Below are 17,169 nucleotides of genomic sequence, written 5' to 3'. Positions count from 1 at the left end.
AAAAACAATAGCAATAATTTCAGCACGCAGACTTGGAATAAATTAAGAGATTGAGAAAGGAAGGAGGTTATCTCTCTTGTGCAGCCTAAAAATCCAACAGAAATTCTCTCAAAAAACCAAAAACTAAGCGTCGAGCAAACTGGGATCCGGTCAATGAATATTTCCATCCTTTTGTGTTTGTTTCTGGTAATTCTTTTATCAAAATGAAGATTTCGGATGAAGTGGAATATTTGATGGAGACAATGCGGAAACATGCTTGACTAATTAGCACAGTGAACCATGTTGGGTGAGAAGAAACAGTTGACTTTATTTTTGCCAAGAAAGTCAAAGGAACAGTGATACATTATATGACTTTGGTGATTTTGGAAACCACAGTTGAAAGGGATTCATCTCTACACGGCATTAGAAAATGTCGAAATGAGTTTTTATATGTATATATATAATGGAATTCACAAGTGCCATATTTTCTTCGATTCATTGGAGATATGATTACTACTGCATTTTATGTTAGAAACTCCTAGTGTACATGTCAGTTGAAAGGGATTCATCTCTACACGGCATTAATGTTCAGAAACTCTTAGTGTACATCTCTATTATTGTTTTGAAAATAAAAAAAAAAAATAGATAAAGATTTATTTTTATATTTTTATTATTGTTTTCAATCAAATATGTTTATATTTTTTCTATATACTAACCAACCACAATCTAAAAACTTAGTTTAAACTACATTACTGACTCGTGTTATATTATGGGTCAAATTAATTTTTTTTTAACATTAAAAAAAAATATCCAGGCCTTGCTAATATTTTTTCTAATAAAAAACAAATCATGAGAGGCTTGACTCGAGAAAAATTCAAGACGGTATTTTAATTAAACTATTAAAAAGACAATATATCTGATCAACTTGAGATAAATATGTTAGATCCACAATCATGGTCATGAAATCATAATAACCCCTAAAAGCAAATCCTCACAAATTATAAAGCCTAGTCTCTAATCAATTTAATATTAAAGTATAAAATTAAAAAAGAAATCAATTTAAAAAATCTAAAAAAAACAACCTATGTCAACAGATTAACTTGCTAGATCCACAAACTAGTTTATAAGATTGAGATAACCTTATAGAAAAAAAAATAAAAAAAAATTATGAAACTCAATTCTCAAACAACCTCAATATTAAATGATGAAATTGAAAAAATATCTATCAAAGAACCAATTAACCCAATAACTTAAACTGTTAAGTAAGGTTCCAAGATTTGATTTATAATATTCTCTAACAATATTAGTTTTATAAAAGGACTAAAAAAATTATCAGTGTCAAACTGAGTTAACCTGCCAAATGTTTTAATGGTGGGATAACCATGAATATCAACCCCCCAACAAATCAAATATTAAATAATAAAATTAAAATTAAAAAAAAAATCAAGTTAATATATCAAACTCTCGACCCAAATCATGAGAGTGGGATAACCACATATAAAGTAAACCGAATCATAAAATCAAATCCCTATCAAACAAACTAAATATTAAAGGTTTAGATTAAAATTGGAAAAAAAAATAAAAAAAAAAATAAAAAACCACTACTTTTTAGTGTTTTGATAATTAATTGTAAGTGGGTTTGATTTCCATGTAATTATTCAAGTTTCAGATCTTATGATAAAGGGTGATAAAATGATTTCTATGTCTTTTAACAGACTTGATCTTAATGCTAAAAGCTAATTTGAAAACAATGTAAGAAATATGACTATATATATTTCATGTTAGAAACATGCTACTTTACAATCTGGGCTAAACGTTACTACCTTAATTCATCTGTGTTTATCGAACCCTTCATAGCACATTATTCATTGCAAATTCCTTGTTACAAAGCTTACATGCATCACACACTATTTATCAAGGGAAGAAACATGGAGTTTATTGGCAAGCTAAAACATGATCATGCTCTCGTGTTCAACCACACATGGAAGCAATTCAACATGATCATGCTCTCGTGTTCATCCACACATGGAAGCAATTCAACATGACGCAATACTGTGTTTCTGAAAGAGCAACCCACAGGAAATCTGAGGTGAGGATTAAGGTTTCTGTGACTTGTAGACATCTACATGACTCTCACACACTTCAAAATACACAAAAACAATGATGCCCTCGGAAAGTCTTCCTTAGTGAATCCAAAGTGAAATGCTGACAGCATTCTCGCCTCAACAGTCATGGACACTTTTGTCGGTCCTATGGAATTGAGTCAAGGGTGTCACAAAACTCGACACTACAATAACTTGGGACAGATTTCATGTGGAAAAGTCTGATTGCATGATTTCATGGGTGCGCTCAATTTATGGCAGTCTATCAAACATGGCTTGTGATGCCTCCTGTTGTGGTGCAAGTTCTTGTGTTGCAGCTTTGAAATGACAAGATTCTACCGCTGTACAACAACTCCTTTTGTGGGCAATCAACAAGTAATTTTCATAGCACTAGATAGAATTATGATTATAATGCAAACAAGATCAAATCTTCAACATGGATCGCCACAATACCTCTGATTAAGTGGCCAAGTTGAGGGTGCACTTGTTTATTGAGGATACCATCTATCTTGAATTTCTTCTGGTTGCTGATGAGTAGTGGATACCAGACTCTTATCCATTTCTTGTATTGCATGTGCAAAATGACCCAGGCCCATACGTGATCAAACTTGTACTTTTCAGTACAAAATTCATCCCCACTTCATACCAAGTCAACCTTGGGTGTGCCATTGCAATGTGCTACCAGTTGTATGCAATGGAGCCTAGAAGGTGCAAGGGTACTCGAGACTTGTTGGCGTTTCTGTCAAAACTCGGGACCTCGAACACGCACAGGTCGTCTGCAATGGGTTAAGGATAAATATTGAGCTGTAAAGCTTGATTATGCCTTTTCCGAAGAGATCATATCAATCCATTCAAGATCTACTTGAATCATTTAGAAGAAAGCTAGCTTTTTGGTATACATCCACAACAGAGCTCAAAGTACTGAAGAGACAACCAATAATCACATCACTCCTGGTCACCAAACCATCTGAATCTAAATTGGTTCTGATGCATGTCATTTAAGGATGGAACCGCAGCAGGAATTACATGGATTTCCAACAGATTTCTCATCCTGATAAGATTTTAATGATTTCGATTCTAGAAAATACTTGATTGTCGATTTTAAAGAATAAAAATCCTGTCTTCTCTAATCAGAAGTTAACAATTTGCACTAACCAGCCAAAATTGCACCTCCACTAACGTATCCCCCGAGATAATGTCACAGCTAGAGCAATCGCTGTGCATCCTGTCCTGCTGACGAGTCTATCTGCCAGTTGTAGTTAAGAAACCTTCCTCTCTTTTTTTCCCAATAATTATTATTGTTAGGACACTAAATGACAAATCCTGATACAAAATGGGCAAATCAAAGTCGGTGCTCGGTGATGGTAAGCGACTTGCTGAGAACTGTTGTTGTTGGAACTTTGTGGAGCGTTAGTATTTGTGGAAACCTTGCTGGGCAGTCATGGAGTAGGGGCTTTGATGTGCCCTCATATTTTAATAGGGGATCTGCCGAGCATTCATGTCCCGGTACGTGTTCTGCTGAGCATGGACGTTTTGTTAGGTGATCTGCTGCGTGTTCTTGCTTTGGTAGGGGTCTTGCTGGTGAGCATTCATGCTTTGGTATGAGCTTTGCTGGGAATTTACGCTGGTTTGGTAGGAAACCTGGTGGGAATTCATGTTCTGTCCACCGGAAGACATGAAAGCTCGATAAAGACTTTGTGCAGCAGTCAAATGCTCAGAAGATCCGTGATTCTCAACTTCATAACTACCATAATGGGATGTAAAAGCTTCAACCTTGTTCCAACAACCTGCATTTTGTATAAAGAAATTTAAGAATCTTTTGCAAAAATAAAATTCATGAAATAAAATATTACAAATGATTGATGCTACAGAGCAAAACAAAATACTACAAAAATTCCTTCAACTGTAAAGGTTAATTTCATCTAATGTTTCAGTTTTATTGCTTTGAAAGCACCAGAATAGAGCCATTATTCACAATGCTTTAAGCTAGTTACGTATAGTACTGGCAGTGTAAATTCCTTGAGGGAAGGAATATTGCCAATGGCAAGGCCAGCTCCATGACCACTGCTACAATCAACACATACCCACATGATCAAGCATGGATGATGAGTCCAAGGAAAACCATGATAGTCAAACCATGAATCAATTGAGCAACATAAATAGAAGCAGGATGTTGTTGAAGAGAAACACAGCAGGAAGGAAGCAGGTCGTGTATGAGAAAACTCAGATATTAGTTTTCTTCAAGTAGTGGTTATGTTTTTAGATCAAGAAGAGTTCAGGGATGAGTTTAGCTTAAAGAGACCAGGAGAAAGGCGAGACTGTGAGTGAACTCATACAACTGGGAAGTTCCAACTCAATCTGCAGTTGTAACTCTATGCTGGTGCAGAAGGCAGTTTTATTTGCTACCTGTATCAAGGAATTTTAGTTGGTTTCCTAATGTGTCTCTTGAGAACTCTAAAAAACTCGCTCTCCTCTAAATGATTTATTTGAATTCAGAGACATGTGGCATTTCTCAGATTTCACAACTCAATAATTTTATCACTGCCATCAGTACATCATAATGATGCTAAATGGAAACATTTACTGGTATCTTAACAAATATAAATGAGATTTGGAAAATGATGCCTTTCTTTTTATCTGTGGAAATTGTGCTAAAGAACTTATGCCTGGCAATACTATTTTAATTATTTGAAAAATATTTGGTTTGGAGACTCCAAGGCACCAAAAGGAGGAGATGGATGGTACCATGAACTGTGTGTTTGGGGAGAGAAAAGGCCATTATAAGAAGGGAGAAACAACCACTAAAAGTTAGAAAGAACAAGAATTCTGATCAGAAATTGTAGGAGCTCTTAGAATGGTTTTGTCCACATAATGACCATAAGTGTTGCTTTTTCATTAATCAGGAATTATAACTCAGCAAATTGAGTTGAGATTTCTGAATTCTCGAAACACGAGGCATGGACTAGTTGCCATTGTCACTTGTTGATATGTCAAACGATATATATTTATGTTGATCTGGTCTGCCATGTCACCAGCTAATGGAACCACTTATTAGCAGCAGCATCAATCATCTAGCAGACTCTAGCAGACGATCATTGATGAACTTTACAAAAACCTGAAAGCTCATAAAACTCAATGGCACAGTTTGAAATCATGGGTGATATTTTTGTGGTTGTTCCATGCTTGATATGAACGCAAAAAAACCAAGACTTGTATCAGAAAATATGTCCAAATCCTCACAAATTTTATATGCTTCTGCTAAACAACAAGGCCAGAAATTGTAGGAGCTCTTAGAATGGTCAAGACTTGTATCAGAAAATATGTCAAGAACATACCTCGTCAATAATTGAAACATCACACCCTCCAGATCTAATGACAGAATCCATTCCATTATGTGAGTTATAGGCCTCCAAAACACGGTTCATATTAGGCGAGTTATTAGCCTCCAAAACATGGTTTCATAGTTGGGTATCTGAAATTTGGAGAATAACAAAGAACTCAATCACATTATTATTCAAATGCTAACATGTACTTGCAAAAATAGAAACATTATCAATTCCCCATAGCAGCTGGACTTGCACCTGTGTTTCGTCCACATTACACACACAAACACAGCATGTGCTGGACTTGCAGCAGAAGAAAGAAGAGTTTTGTTTAGCAGTTCAAGCACCCCTAACTGTGGGATATAAATCAATTTATTTTCTTGGTTCAGACATTCCTAAATACATTATGGAACTGTGGCCTATGTTCAATCAAGATATTGTCTCAATTCAATTATATCACTACAGAAAAACAGATTTAAAAGTACAAGTTACTGCCCAGAGTGTGGTAGAAATACACTAATTCCCAACAAGAACAATCTATAACCCTCGTCACTGAATTTATCACAAAAAACTTAAACAGGTAGTCACATAGTCAGCATATAAAGTACATAAAGATGGAAAAAAGAAACAAAATTACCTTGAGAGGTTCATATCCACCAGAATTGCTAGCTCCCATCATAACAGATGGTGGGTGTCCTATTCCTAGCAAGTTGTGTGCCAGCCCAAAGCCCAGGACAGGTCCAGCACGCTCAGGTTCTGCTCCAGCATTTTCATCATGCAAAGTTCTTTCTCCGAGTCAGATGCAATATCTACCAAAACATCTTTAGCAACACCATAATTTCCAGATATCTGAGAAAACCAGTATGAAGTTTACCTCAAATAATAGCCAAGCTCCAAGGAAAAGGGGAAAAAAATCAGAGCATCATCAGTTAAAACATTAAAATCAGCAAAATATATTGATTGTGAAGTGCTGCATTCAACCTCATTACCTGTAAAAGCTCCTCATCTTCAGATGCACATTTAGGCTATTCATTCTTGGGGTATACGTGAATTTCTGCCCGCAACCTCCTCATTTCATTGATATCCTGACCTCCTTGTCCAAGATTGCAGCCAGCCTTGCTTGACGGAACCAGAAGTCTAGTAATCATACCCTTTTCAGAAAATTCACTAGTTTTATTCTGAAGCTGAAGAATTGCTTCAATGGTTTGTGATCTTGGATTCCATAGACCCTGAAACACTTGGAGATTTGTCCTTGCGCAGATTCTGATGCAATAGAGCAGGTATTTCATAAAGAGCCCTCTTTGCCACAGCTGGTTTTCCAGAGATCTGAAATTTACCTTTTGAAATTACACACTGTAGGGAGTTGCACGAAAATTCCAACTTTTCCATAGATTAATGAAGAGGGGAAAATCTACATGCAATATTTCATAAACATGAACTTGGAATGTTACAAAAAGTAATATGCAAGGCGCGCGTGCGCCCATTGCTATGATTCCATAATAAAACATCGTAACATAATTATGCAGCAATCAAGTTTGTACTCATGTCCCTGTGCACACCAGTGCAAATGATGATGCTTCTGCATCCAAATGCTCAAAAGCAGTGAGCTCACACAATCATCAAATACTTGACAACATGCAATGAGGCATGATCAGTCACCTTATGGATAGAAAAAGTGTGTTTCTTGTAATGTATATGCTGAACAAACCCTCCTAGACTTCTGTTCCAGAGTCACCTTATGGATAGAAAAGGTCCGCTTCTTGTAATGTGTATGCTGAACAAACCCTCCTAGACTTCTGTTTCAGTGCAGTTTCTTGCATGCAAAAGACACGCCATACCACCACATTCTTTCAACTTAGCAGCAGTTTACAGGTCCAGGAAGTACTACGGCACTTTTGTATGTTATATACATCAATCCAACTCAGGATAGATGTTAACTTCTAAAGCCCTCGTAATAACAGCCTGTTAGATAGTCTTGCCAACTTAAAGCTCAGCCAAAAGTACCACATATACTACCCCAACCAGATACTCATTAAGCATTGAGAAATATTACAATGTCTCTAGGGAAAAAACAACATCAAAATATACAACAGTAATGGAAATTGGTCAGGTTATAAAGCCTTTAGAAAAGCAAAGACCACCAATCCTAGCAAAGCAATCCACCATCTTAAACTCCAGGGAGAGAAAATCTTTGTTGTCAAATTCAACCAGAATGAAACCACCAAGAGCAGGATGCAATCAAACTAACAATTTACTGAATCTAAGAACTAGGGTGTCATTATCATTATGGCCAATCCTCTTAAACTGTTTCTTCCTACATAAAGGACAAATTTGTAGAATAAACCAGTTAAAAAAAGAAAAAGAACCAGTTCACTTGTGCTCCCATTTGTGCTCCCATATATATGCAGGGCTAACCACCAAAATTCTGCCAGGATTAGATATAGTATAAAAAAATAGCTTCGAAACTATCAAACAGGGATAAAAGAAATCTCCCCAGCCTGCATAATGCAATGGGGGTAAGGGCATAACCCAATCACAGAGAAAAATCATAAGAAAATATGTAGTTATTAAGTAAATAGTCAAATCATATGATAATAGAAGGCTATATGACAGGATCATGGCATAGCTCTGTCCTACTCCATTCTTAAAAGCTCCCGTACGTAACTCTTCCTTTTCAAGGGGGAAGAGGTACCACTCATCATCTGGCTGGAGGTTGCTAAATGGAGAAAGTGAACTTCAAAGTATGAATAGCGTATCTACTAATGCCAGGGAAAACCCCATCTATCTTCTATTGAAGACACAGTAAAGAATATGAAACAACTCACACTTCACATAAAATAATATAACAAAGAAAACAGGGAAAGAGGTCAAAATAGAAAAATAAATGTCCTTCATAAATGCTATTAATTCCGTAGTTATGCCAGTCTTCCTGCACTAGATATAACAATAAGGTGAGAAAGGTCAATCCACCCACCTCTTCTGCATGTTTGGCCTCATCCTTTACAACTGTCATGACTTAACCAGTGTACGCTAAGATCTTGCAGGGGTATACTCATTTCTGTATGTATCTCTCAAACTCAAACTTGAAACTACAACATTCCTTCCAATACAAAGAGCGTTCAGTCAAGCAGATCACTTGAGCTCTATTGGGGAAATAATTGTCACATCTTTGAGGACAGTTCATGGCGACCGCCTATGTCAACTGCTCATGAGAAGCGTACAAACAGCCAAAGAAGACCCATCTTTTTTAGAAGACCTGCATTCCACTATGCTGATTCACAAGGCGGAACTCGGGTAAGAAATCTAGCAGTGAAATCAGTTGAAAGCATAAAGATGTCAATGCCAAAAGTCTTTAGCCAAACAACGTTAACATATCCACTTAGGTATTGAGTCAACTACACTACAATCCATTGGATGATATGGTTATATCAAAATTCAATTAGTAACTTTCAGATCATATATGTGACTTCAATCAACCCAACAATCTTCCACATGAGGCACTCGTCTACTTTATCTAGTGATACTACTTTATTCAACTATTGGCATACGCATTAAAAGAATTCCAAGAATCCCAATATCCTTCCAGTTAAGATTTTGCTAAGTCCTTGGGTTGTTGGGCATCTCAATTAACTTCGCTCACGTAGAAAAAAGCACTGAGAATCAGCCTCTCAAAAGCCAATGAAAGACTATTTCCATATCCTGTCTCACATAATTCACTACAAACTTCAAATAAGTGTTTGATGCCACTTCTTAAATCCATTATGCTGCAGTTACCATCAAAGGTTGAAGAGGCAAAGGACAATTTGCAAACCAAGGTATTTCTTCTCAGATGTCATTTTATACTCAAGAAATTATTAGAAAGATCAGACTGCAATTGCATGAGCTACATTAATTTTGTATCAAAAAATCACAAACTTGAGGTATAATGCAGTAAAAAAAAGTTAAAGCTGCACACTGCATTCTTACCTAAAAAGAGCAGGCTTTACATTCGTTCCTAATGATGCTAAAACTGCAACTTGATATGGGTGGGCTCAGTGCATTGCACGCCCAAAACTAATTACATGTTCTCATTATCCAGAACCAAACCACTGGCAAGTAGTCTCCAGAAGGCACAGCCAAAAACCTTAACGGGACAAAAAAAAAATATGCGCTACCTAACAGGTCTTCAACTTAGCAATTATTTTTCTGCAGTAGTGATAATCAAGTGATGGAGCAGACTATACAGAATAGGACTTTAAGCCTTTTTTTTCTTGTATGCAAGATACAAATGCAAATGAGATTCCTGAATCCTCCTACTTAACAACTAGTTATCCTGGCTCACAACTACAGGAACTAATTAGGACCAAGAGCCCAAAAAACAACAGCGTTTATCGAAAAGAAGGAATAAAAGAATTAGCACACCTTCCCCTGGTGAGCAATCCATGCATAATAACAAAATACCTTCTCCAACATGCATATAACAGAGTTCTACCTTGGGAACATACAAGAATGCAATGCCATCAATCTCCGGACATGTCTTTAATGTGATCTCATGATGAAAGTCGAATCAATATTTTCTTTGAAAAGGTTCAAGAACGATTTACAATTCTCAAGACAGGCCAATTAAAGAGAGAGATGGCATGATTCATATTCATTCACGATCAATACTCATATGCCAAAATCTGTACTACTACATAATACCAACACACAGCTTCGGTAATTTGTCAAATGTTAACATGAATTATCATCCACTTCTAATACAAATTATAGTCAGCCAAAAAGCCTACATATTAACTATAATTCAGTTACTGGGGAAAAAGAATTGGAATAAAAGAAATAACAATGCGTTGCCAGTATCATGTCCAATAAAAACCCGATGAAGCAAAAGAGAGACCAACATCATATATTACCTGGACCAATTCATCAGTGTCCGTAGCACAGCAAGAACACGTATGTTTACACCAGTCTCTCTTCTTAACCTCTGAGTAACATCTCCCCGTTTTCCTAAAACACAACGTACCATATTATTCTGAACAAGAAGCCTTGCCGTGACAAAATTATTCTCCTTATCATCATCAATTCACCATCCACAATACGGCCGTGAACTTTCAAAGGCGCGTCCAGCCAGCACAATGTGGCTCCAATTCCTCGTCATCGTCATTTTTTATCGGAGGTTTAACCGAAGAACTATAAAAAATAATAACTCTCTCGTCCAAACCCTGAACTGAATCAGCAACAGTAATTTTGGACTGCCTTTCTTCCCTTAAGGCTTTCACTATATTCCCACCCTTTCCAATAACACTCCAAATCTCTCTGGACGGACACAGTATCCTACAAACAGTACCATCATCAAGATAATTCTTCGTATTTTCCTTTCCTACAACTAATACTCACCCCTTTCCTTTTAAATTGAGTATTTACCGGTTTCTTGAAAAGTTTCCACCTATTCCCATCCATTCTTCAACAAAATTATATATATAAAAAATATTAACTAGACTCAAAATTTAGAACTATAAACTCGTGATTGATCTTTTTGTAAGAAAATAAAGTAAAGAATCAAAAACTTAGGGTTTTGTAAAATGTGATAAGGAGGAGGAGAGAGGCGCATACCTGAGAGAGAGAGAGAGAGAGAGAGTTCAAGCAAATTGCCGCTAGCTAGAGATGGCAGCGGTGGAACTCTCAATGGAGGAACCCCCCCCCCCCCCCCTTCTTTGAGTTTATTTGTTCTTCGTAGTTTTTTAGTGTGGTTTGGGCCAAGTCCAATGACAAATCAAGGGGATTTGTAAGGAGTGATTGTTTTTATCTTCTAACTATTTTTTTTAAATTGTTTTTTAAGTATGTAGATTGTTGGAATTAAAAAAAAATATTTATTTTCAATTGAAAAATATCTTAAAAAAATATACTTCTAATTTTTTTAATTAATATAGCAGATCAATATTCTTTTAATTAAAAATAGTATTATTTTAATAAAAAATAATTTAAAATAAAATTTAACTTAGATCAAATTTTATATAGAAAAAACTACATCAGAAGTATTATAAATACTCACAACTTCATACTTTATTTATTTAAATTGAATCTTACGTAATTATTAACAATTACATTTAATTAAATATATATATATATATAAACCACATAAAATATATTAATTTAAATATAATTATTAATTTAGATAAATAAAATGCAAATGAATGATTATTCTTAGAATACTTACCTTCCTCGGAAAAATATTAAATAAAGCATCATCTATATTCACACAACAAAAAATTTATGTTCAAATAATTTATTTCTTTTTCATTCTTATTTCGCAAAACAAATCAGAGTCCAGTTTAAATATAGATTTGCAAAAATTAAAAAAACTATTTAAAAATATTTTTTATTTTTTATTTTAGATTATTTTAATATAATAATATCAAAAATAAATTTAAAACAAAATATATTCTTTTTAAATAAAAAATACTTTAAAATATAATCATCGCTAAACTTTTAAACATCACAAAACCACTTCAAATAAACCTTGAAAACTTTTGTGATCGAAACATCAATTAGTAATAGGAAAGGAACGCTGAGACCTAGTAAAACAACCCCACACATCTGGACATGTGGGATGAACTTTTTACCTTGTATGTAGCTTAATGACACATGTATTTAATAATATAATATATGATATTTTTTAGATTTTTTAATATTAATATATTAAAATCATAAAAAATAATAAAAATAATAATTTAATATATTTTTAAACAGAAAAAAATTAAAAATTAAAACAAAGTCATCTTAAATATATATTTGAAAGCTTAATAACGTTCCTTTTTAAAATAATTTTTTATTTAAAAATATATTAAAATGATATATTTTTTTTTTTTAATATTAGTATATAAAAAATAAGAAATAATTTAAAATATTAAAAAAAAAATTCCCTTTACAACTCTAAAAATCAAGTCCCACGCAGGTAAAGTGAAGAGGATACGTGATATGACGAATTAGGGGGCTTCTTCCTGGCTAACATTTGCATGGAAGAGGGGCAGTGGGGCACAGGAGAGGAGGGTGAAACGGACTTTAAAAGCATTGGGTGAGTCTGAGGCCCAAATTAACGAACGAGAGAGAGAGGGGCAAGGAAACGGCTTTGATTCCTGATTGGACAGGAGCCATGCCTCTTCCCATGATGGAAAACTGAAAGTACAGAACCTAAGCAAAAGGTGCCATCAAAAACAGTGCACGTCACACCTACTTTTGTACATGTGCAAGACATGCGCATGTATCTGGCAGAGCAGTTCAGGCCACCTGACACATAATTTTTTTATAAAAACAAAATTACAGTAAATTAAAATTATTACAGTTAAAATAAATATTAAAAATTAAAAAAAAAATTATTTTAATATATTTTAAATAAAAATTATTTAAAAACAATCAATATCACAATACAATTTATCTCTATTCAAAATAGCAACATCTAATAAAAAAATTAGATAATTAAAAAAAAAACTTGAAAAACAAACAATAATAACTCGAATGAATGAATCATACATTATTGCTCAATGATAATAAATTAACAACACCCAATAATAACAGCTAGCTCATTGTTCTTTACTGCAGATATGGCATATTTAGATTATTATTATTGATATTTCTTGTTATTGTTAGATTCATAAATTTTTTTTACCATACTAGTATTATTATAATAAAAGCTTTGGTGTATTTACAAAATCCCTTTCTTTCATCTTTTCTACGAGTTCCGTTATTCCTTTAGCAACAAGCAATAAATATTGTGTTTTTTAACCTGAAATGTATAAACAGTACCATTTAACCCATTCTTTTTTCATTTATTTAGACAAAAAAATTTAAATGTGTTAATAACGAAACTAGCCCTGACATAGACAGCAGAGCAACCCCCAGCTCGTAGATTATTTTCCTTGTTTTGAGCGCCCCCCACCGGCCACCCCCCGTGTCAAGAGTCTTCCACAGCTTTTAACATCATTCCATCATCACATGAGACTCCGCATCCAGTAAAACACACACCCATTCAAACCAGGCGTACAGGCACACGAGTCCCCATGACATCCAACCACCATTGACGACTCTCCTTTTAGCGGCGAGATTGAACAGTTGAAGCCATTACTTTTGAATCGCTTGAGCACTCCATGCCTCCACAGATGTTGAAGGAGGGAGACTCTTGGGGGGGGGGGGGATCCCCACAACAAATCAAATGGATTTGATTGCTCAAAGGTTAAAAAGATCCCTCTATTGATCATTTACCGTTTCTGTCCATGTAAAAACCAGGTTTGTACAGCTCTATTTTCACCATAAAGGGCCGCAAAATCAAACAAAATAAATTACACCGAGGGAAAAAACCCCGGGAAAAAAAAAAAAAAAAAAAAAAACCCTTCACGTTTCCTTTGGGCTTTCTCATCGATTCAAGCTGCGTAGTCAAGTCCCAGCTCCATCTTACACGTGTCAATATCACTAGACCAGGGAGCTTCAATTCTTCTCTTCTTCACCGGAACAACGAGATGCGCTCGTGACACGGGCTCAAGGCCCAGAGCTAAGTCCAGCCCAACCCCGGCAATTTCGTTACTAGCAGCGTCTTGGGTCGCCAAATCGCTCTTTGACTCCGGTTCGGATCGGAACAGCAATGAATCCTCTGCTGTTTCCACAGACATCATGCTCTCGTCCGTCTCTTTGCTTTCACCGTCCACCATTGCCAACTCGGATTGGTGACTCACCGAGGACTCGTGACTCGTGGACCGAGTCAAGCCGTCCCGTGTCGCCGACAAGTCAGCAACAATCGACCCCAACCCATTACCACCACAAGACGGTTTGCTAGCTTTCGGCTTCACAACTCGCCCGACTCGACACCGAGTCCTGACCCGGTTAGCATCGTTTGAGGCAGCCGAGTTCTCATCTTTCGAAACGTGCCGTATATCATAAGCTTTCAGCGGAGGTCCCTGGGCATTAGCTGCGGTTTCAGAGTTGATTTGAGTTATCGACGCACCTCTTAGCACGGCTTCAACGGCTGCTTGACAAAGTGGCCAGCTTCCCGACCACATCAACCCAACTGATCCATAAATTGGGTTCACTATCCTCCCACAAGCCTCGTAAAGCAAAGACCTAAAAATTGCTGTAACAAGAAAGAAAAGAAAAGAAACCCATCAATTTTGAGGCATCATAAAATTATCTTAGGAAGCCTAGGGCCAGTTCTTTTACATCGAAACTTTAAAGGGTCATCTAGAATTCTTGAATTTTCACAAGCATTCAAAAACTTTGAATTGTTGAGACAAAAAAAAAAAATCAAGAACTATAAGTCGTTTCTTGCACCAGCAAGAACTAAACTTGGAATTTTTACCTAAAAAGTTAAAAGGGTTACAAAGAAATTACTAAGTTTCCAGAAACATTTATCGTTGTTTAGATTTTTTGAGAACCCAAATATTCTTAATATATGTACTAACCAGGACGGAGATGTTCAGGGCCAGCGTTGATGAGGTTCATAAGGCCAGCACGGCCATAAAACTTGGCAAGAAAAACAGTAGCGTTAGCTTGAGACTCCGGACTCTTGATCCATTGTAAACAAGGTCTAATACTGCAATTTTCACTACAACCTTTGCGTAAAACTCTACATCCATTACAACTCATCCGCATTTTGGCTTCCAATTGCAACGAAAGACGACAATACTACTGAAACTAGAGGAAAGAAGAATCTTTGATCTTTGTTGTTGAGAGAGAGAGAGAGAGAGAGAGAGAGAGAGGTAGGTATTTAAGAGGATGTGTTGGGCGTGTCTGTTGAGAAGAGGAAGAGCCGCTGCGTTTATTAGAGATACAAGGGACGATCTCAACATCCGAAACACTGGTTTCCACATTCAAGAAGGTTGGAGCTTGTACTTTGTACCCCCACCACCACTCCATCTTTTAATATTGATTTTAAAATGTTAAAATCTTCTCATCTCATGGCTACTTTCACTTACAGAGCGTGAGGGCAACTCCCAATGGTGGATAGCTTGTTTGGTGCTGCCATAGGGGAGTTGCTGTTACATTTGTAGCTCTTATTTGGACTCTTTAATTACTAATCTGCCCTCCAATTGATCTTAAATTACACTCTTTTCTTCTGAAACACGTTACAGTTCTCGATATTAAATCTGTTTGGATGCATGTACCTTAACGTAAGGTGGTTGGTAAAATATTTTTAATTTAAAAATATATTAAAATAATACTTTTTTATTTTTTTAAATTTTATTTTGTATATTAGTATATCAAAAAATAATTTAAAATTAAAAAATAAATAAATAAATAATTTTTTACTAATTCAAATAAATAAATATACATAATATATATAATATTAATTGAAAACTAATTCAATGTCGCTTTAAATAAGCTAAAACATGCTAAAATATTGAATTATTTTGTTATAAAAAGATATTTATTTTTATTTTTTAAATAATCATATCGTTTTTACTTTTTTTCCTTTTTCATATTACAAAACACATTATTGATATATTCACATCACATATATTATAATTAAATTCGCAACATGATATATTGATAGGTTTAAATAACAATATTATATACAAAGTTGAGGTTAAATAATCAGTTAATAATATATATATGTGTTTAATATATTATTTTTGTTGAAAAATATATTAGTTTTTTTTAAAATTACAAGAATTGGTGGAGAAATTTATAAAATTTGCTGGAGCATTCATTAAAGGGATTTATTTAGTTGTTTCGTAACAACATATTTGATTTATTTTTTTTCTTCATGTATCATTCATCATATTTTCAATAGATCATCAATTAAAACATATATAATATATATAATATATATATCTTCTTATAGATTATGATTGAACCACATAAATATTTTTTTATATCTTTTATTACTTCTTTAATTGGATACTTTAACTTTAAGAAATGTTTATTTTATATATCAAATTCTGAGATACAAATTTATTCCTCTATTTTAAATTTGTGAGGGTCTTTTATTTTGGTACAATTTTAATGTTTGGTGGAATTTAAAAAAGTTAATTAATTACATAAAAAATATATATATAAAACACAAGATAAGGTGAAAAAAAAATTATATTTCTTACTTTTAAGATCTGGAATCACATTCTTAACTTAGAGAGCATGACAACTTTTACTATTTATCTAACAATAGAGTTTGCATTAGATTCCATTTGTAATTACATTTCAAATCTTAATTTTATAAAAACTAAAATAATAAATTTATAATTTATAAAAATCTAATTTTATTTATTTTACACGTAAAAATTCATCTTATAGCAGTTTTAATTAGTGACATACTTTTTTAAAAACTACCAGTAAATGTATTTTTTTTATATCTATTTTTTTAAAACTATAATTGTAAAAGTTACTATAATATCACACACGATTTAAAAAACTTAATGATTTTTGAAGAATTAAGTTTTAAAAGTATATATATATATATATATATATATATATAATTAAAAATCATATTATACAGTAATCGTGTACATATTGAATTATGTAAGTTTTATATTAATAAGGGTGGGCGCGTGTGTAAAAGAAACGGAGCCTCAGTTTGGTTAAAAGCAAATTGAGGGCAAAAGAGTCCCTTGAAAATTACAAGTATCCACGGAGAAAAGGAAAATGCTGGAGCAGGATTGCAAGTGGATCCAAATTTTAAGAAAAAAATAAAGCGCGTGTCATCCACGTACTTGTCAGAGTGTCGAATCGCCACATAATCGGAAAAGAGCGCTTGGGTCCGCGGGAAGCTCCCGGTATTAAAAAAAAAAGGAAAAAGAAAAAACTAA

General features: G+C 34.4%; 1 protein-coding gene and 1 long non-coding RNA gene across 8 annotated transcripts; both read right to left on the bottom strand.

The window, feature by feature from the left end:
• Positions 1-3,049: 3,049 nt before the first annotated feature.
• Positions 3,050-11,088, bottom strand: LOC118055983 (uncharacterized). 7 transcript variants are annotated; one of them, XR_004688739.2, is made up of 8 exons: positions 10,994-11,086; positions 10,294-10,714; positions 8,379-8,675; positions 7,064-7,366; positions 6,394-6,730; positions 6,042-6,253; positions 5,417-5,553; positions 3,050-3,868 (listed from the first exon to the last, which is right to left on the bottom strand). It is a non-coding gene; the product is annotated as an uncharacterized lncRNA (long non-coding RNA). The 7 variants fall into 7 exon arrangements; XR_004688738.2 differs by having other exon boundaries at positions 10,294-11,085; XR_004688740.2 differs by having other exon boundaries at positions 8,379-8,670; positions 10,294-11,085.
• A 2,522-nt stretch (positions 11,089-13,610) lies between these two features.
• Positions 13,611-15,261, bottom strand: LOC118055982 (LOB domain-containing protein 41). Its single transcript, XM_035068037.2, has 2 exons — positions 14,830-15,261; positions 13,611-14,501 (listed from the first exon to the last, which is right to left on the bottom strand). The coding sequence occupies exons 1-2, from the start codon at positions 15,017-15,019 to the stop codon at positions 13,798-13,800; spliced, it is 894 nt and encodes a 297-aa protein (XP_034923928.1). The 5' UTR covers positions 15,020-15,261; the 3' UTR covers positions 13,611-13,797.
• Between the last annotated feature and the right edge of the window lie 1,908 nt (positions 15,262-17,169).

The sequence above is a fragment of the Populus alba genome, chromosome 4 (assembly GCF_005239225.2).
Source record: "Populus alba chromosome 4, ASM523922v2, whole genome shotgun sequence".
Taxonomy (NCBI): domain Eukaryota; kingdom Viridiplantae; phylum Streptophyta; class Magnoliopsida; order Malpighiales; family Salicaceae; genus Populus; species Populus alba.
The sequence above is the reverse complement of the archived record's forward strand: the minus strand, read 5'-3'. Positions and strand labels throughout refer to the sequence as shown.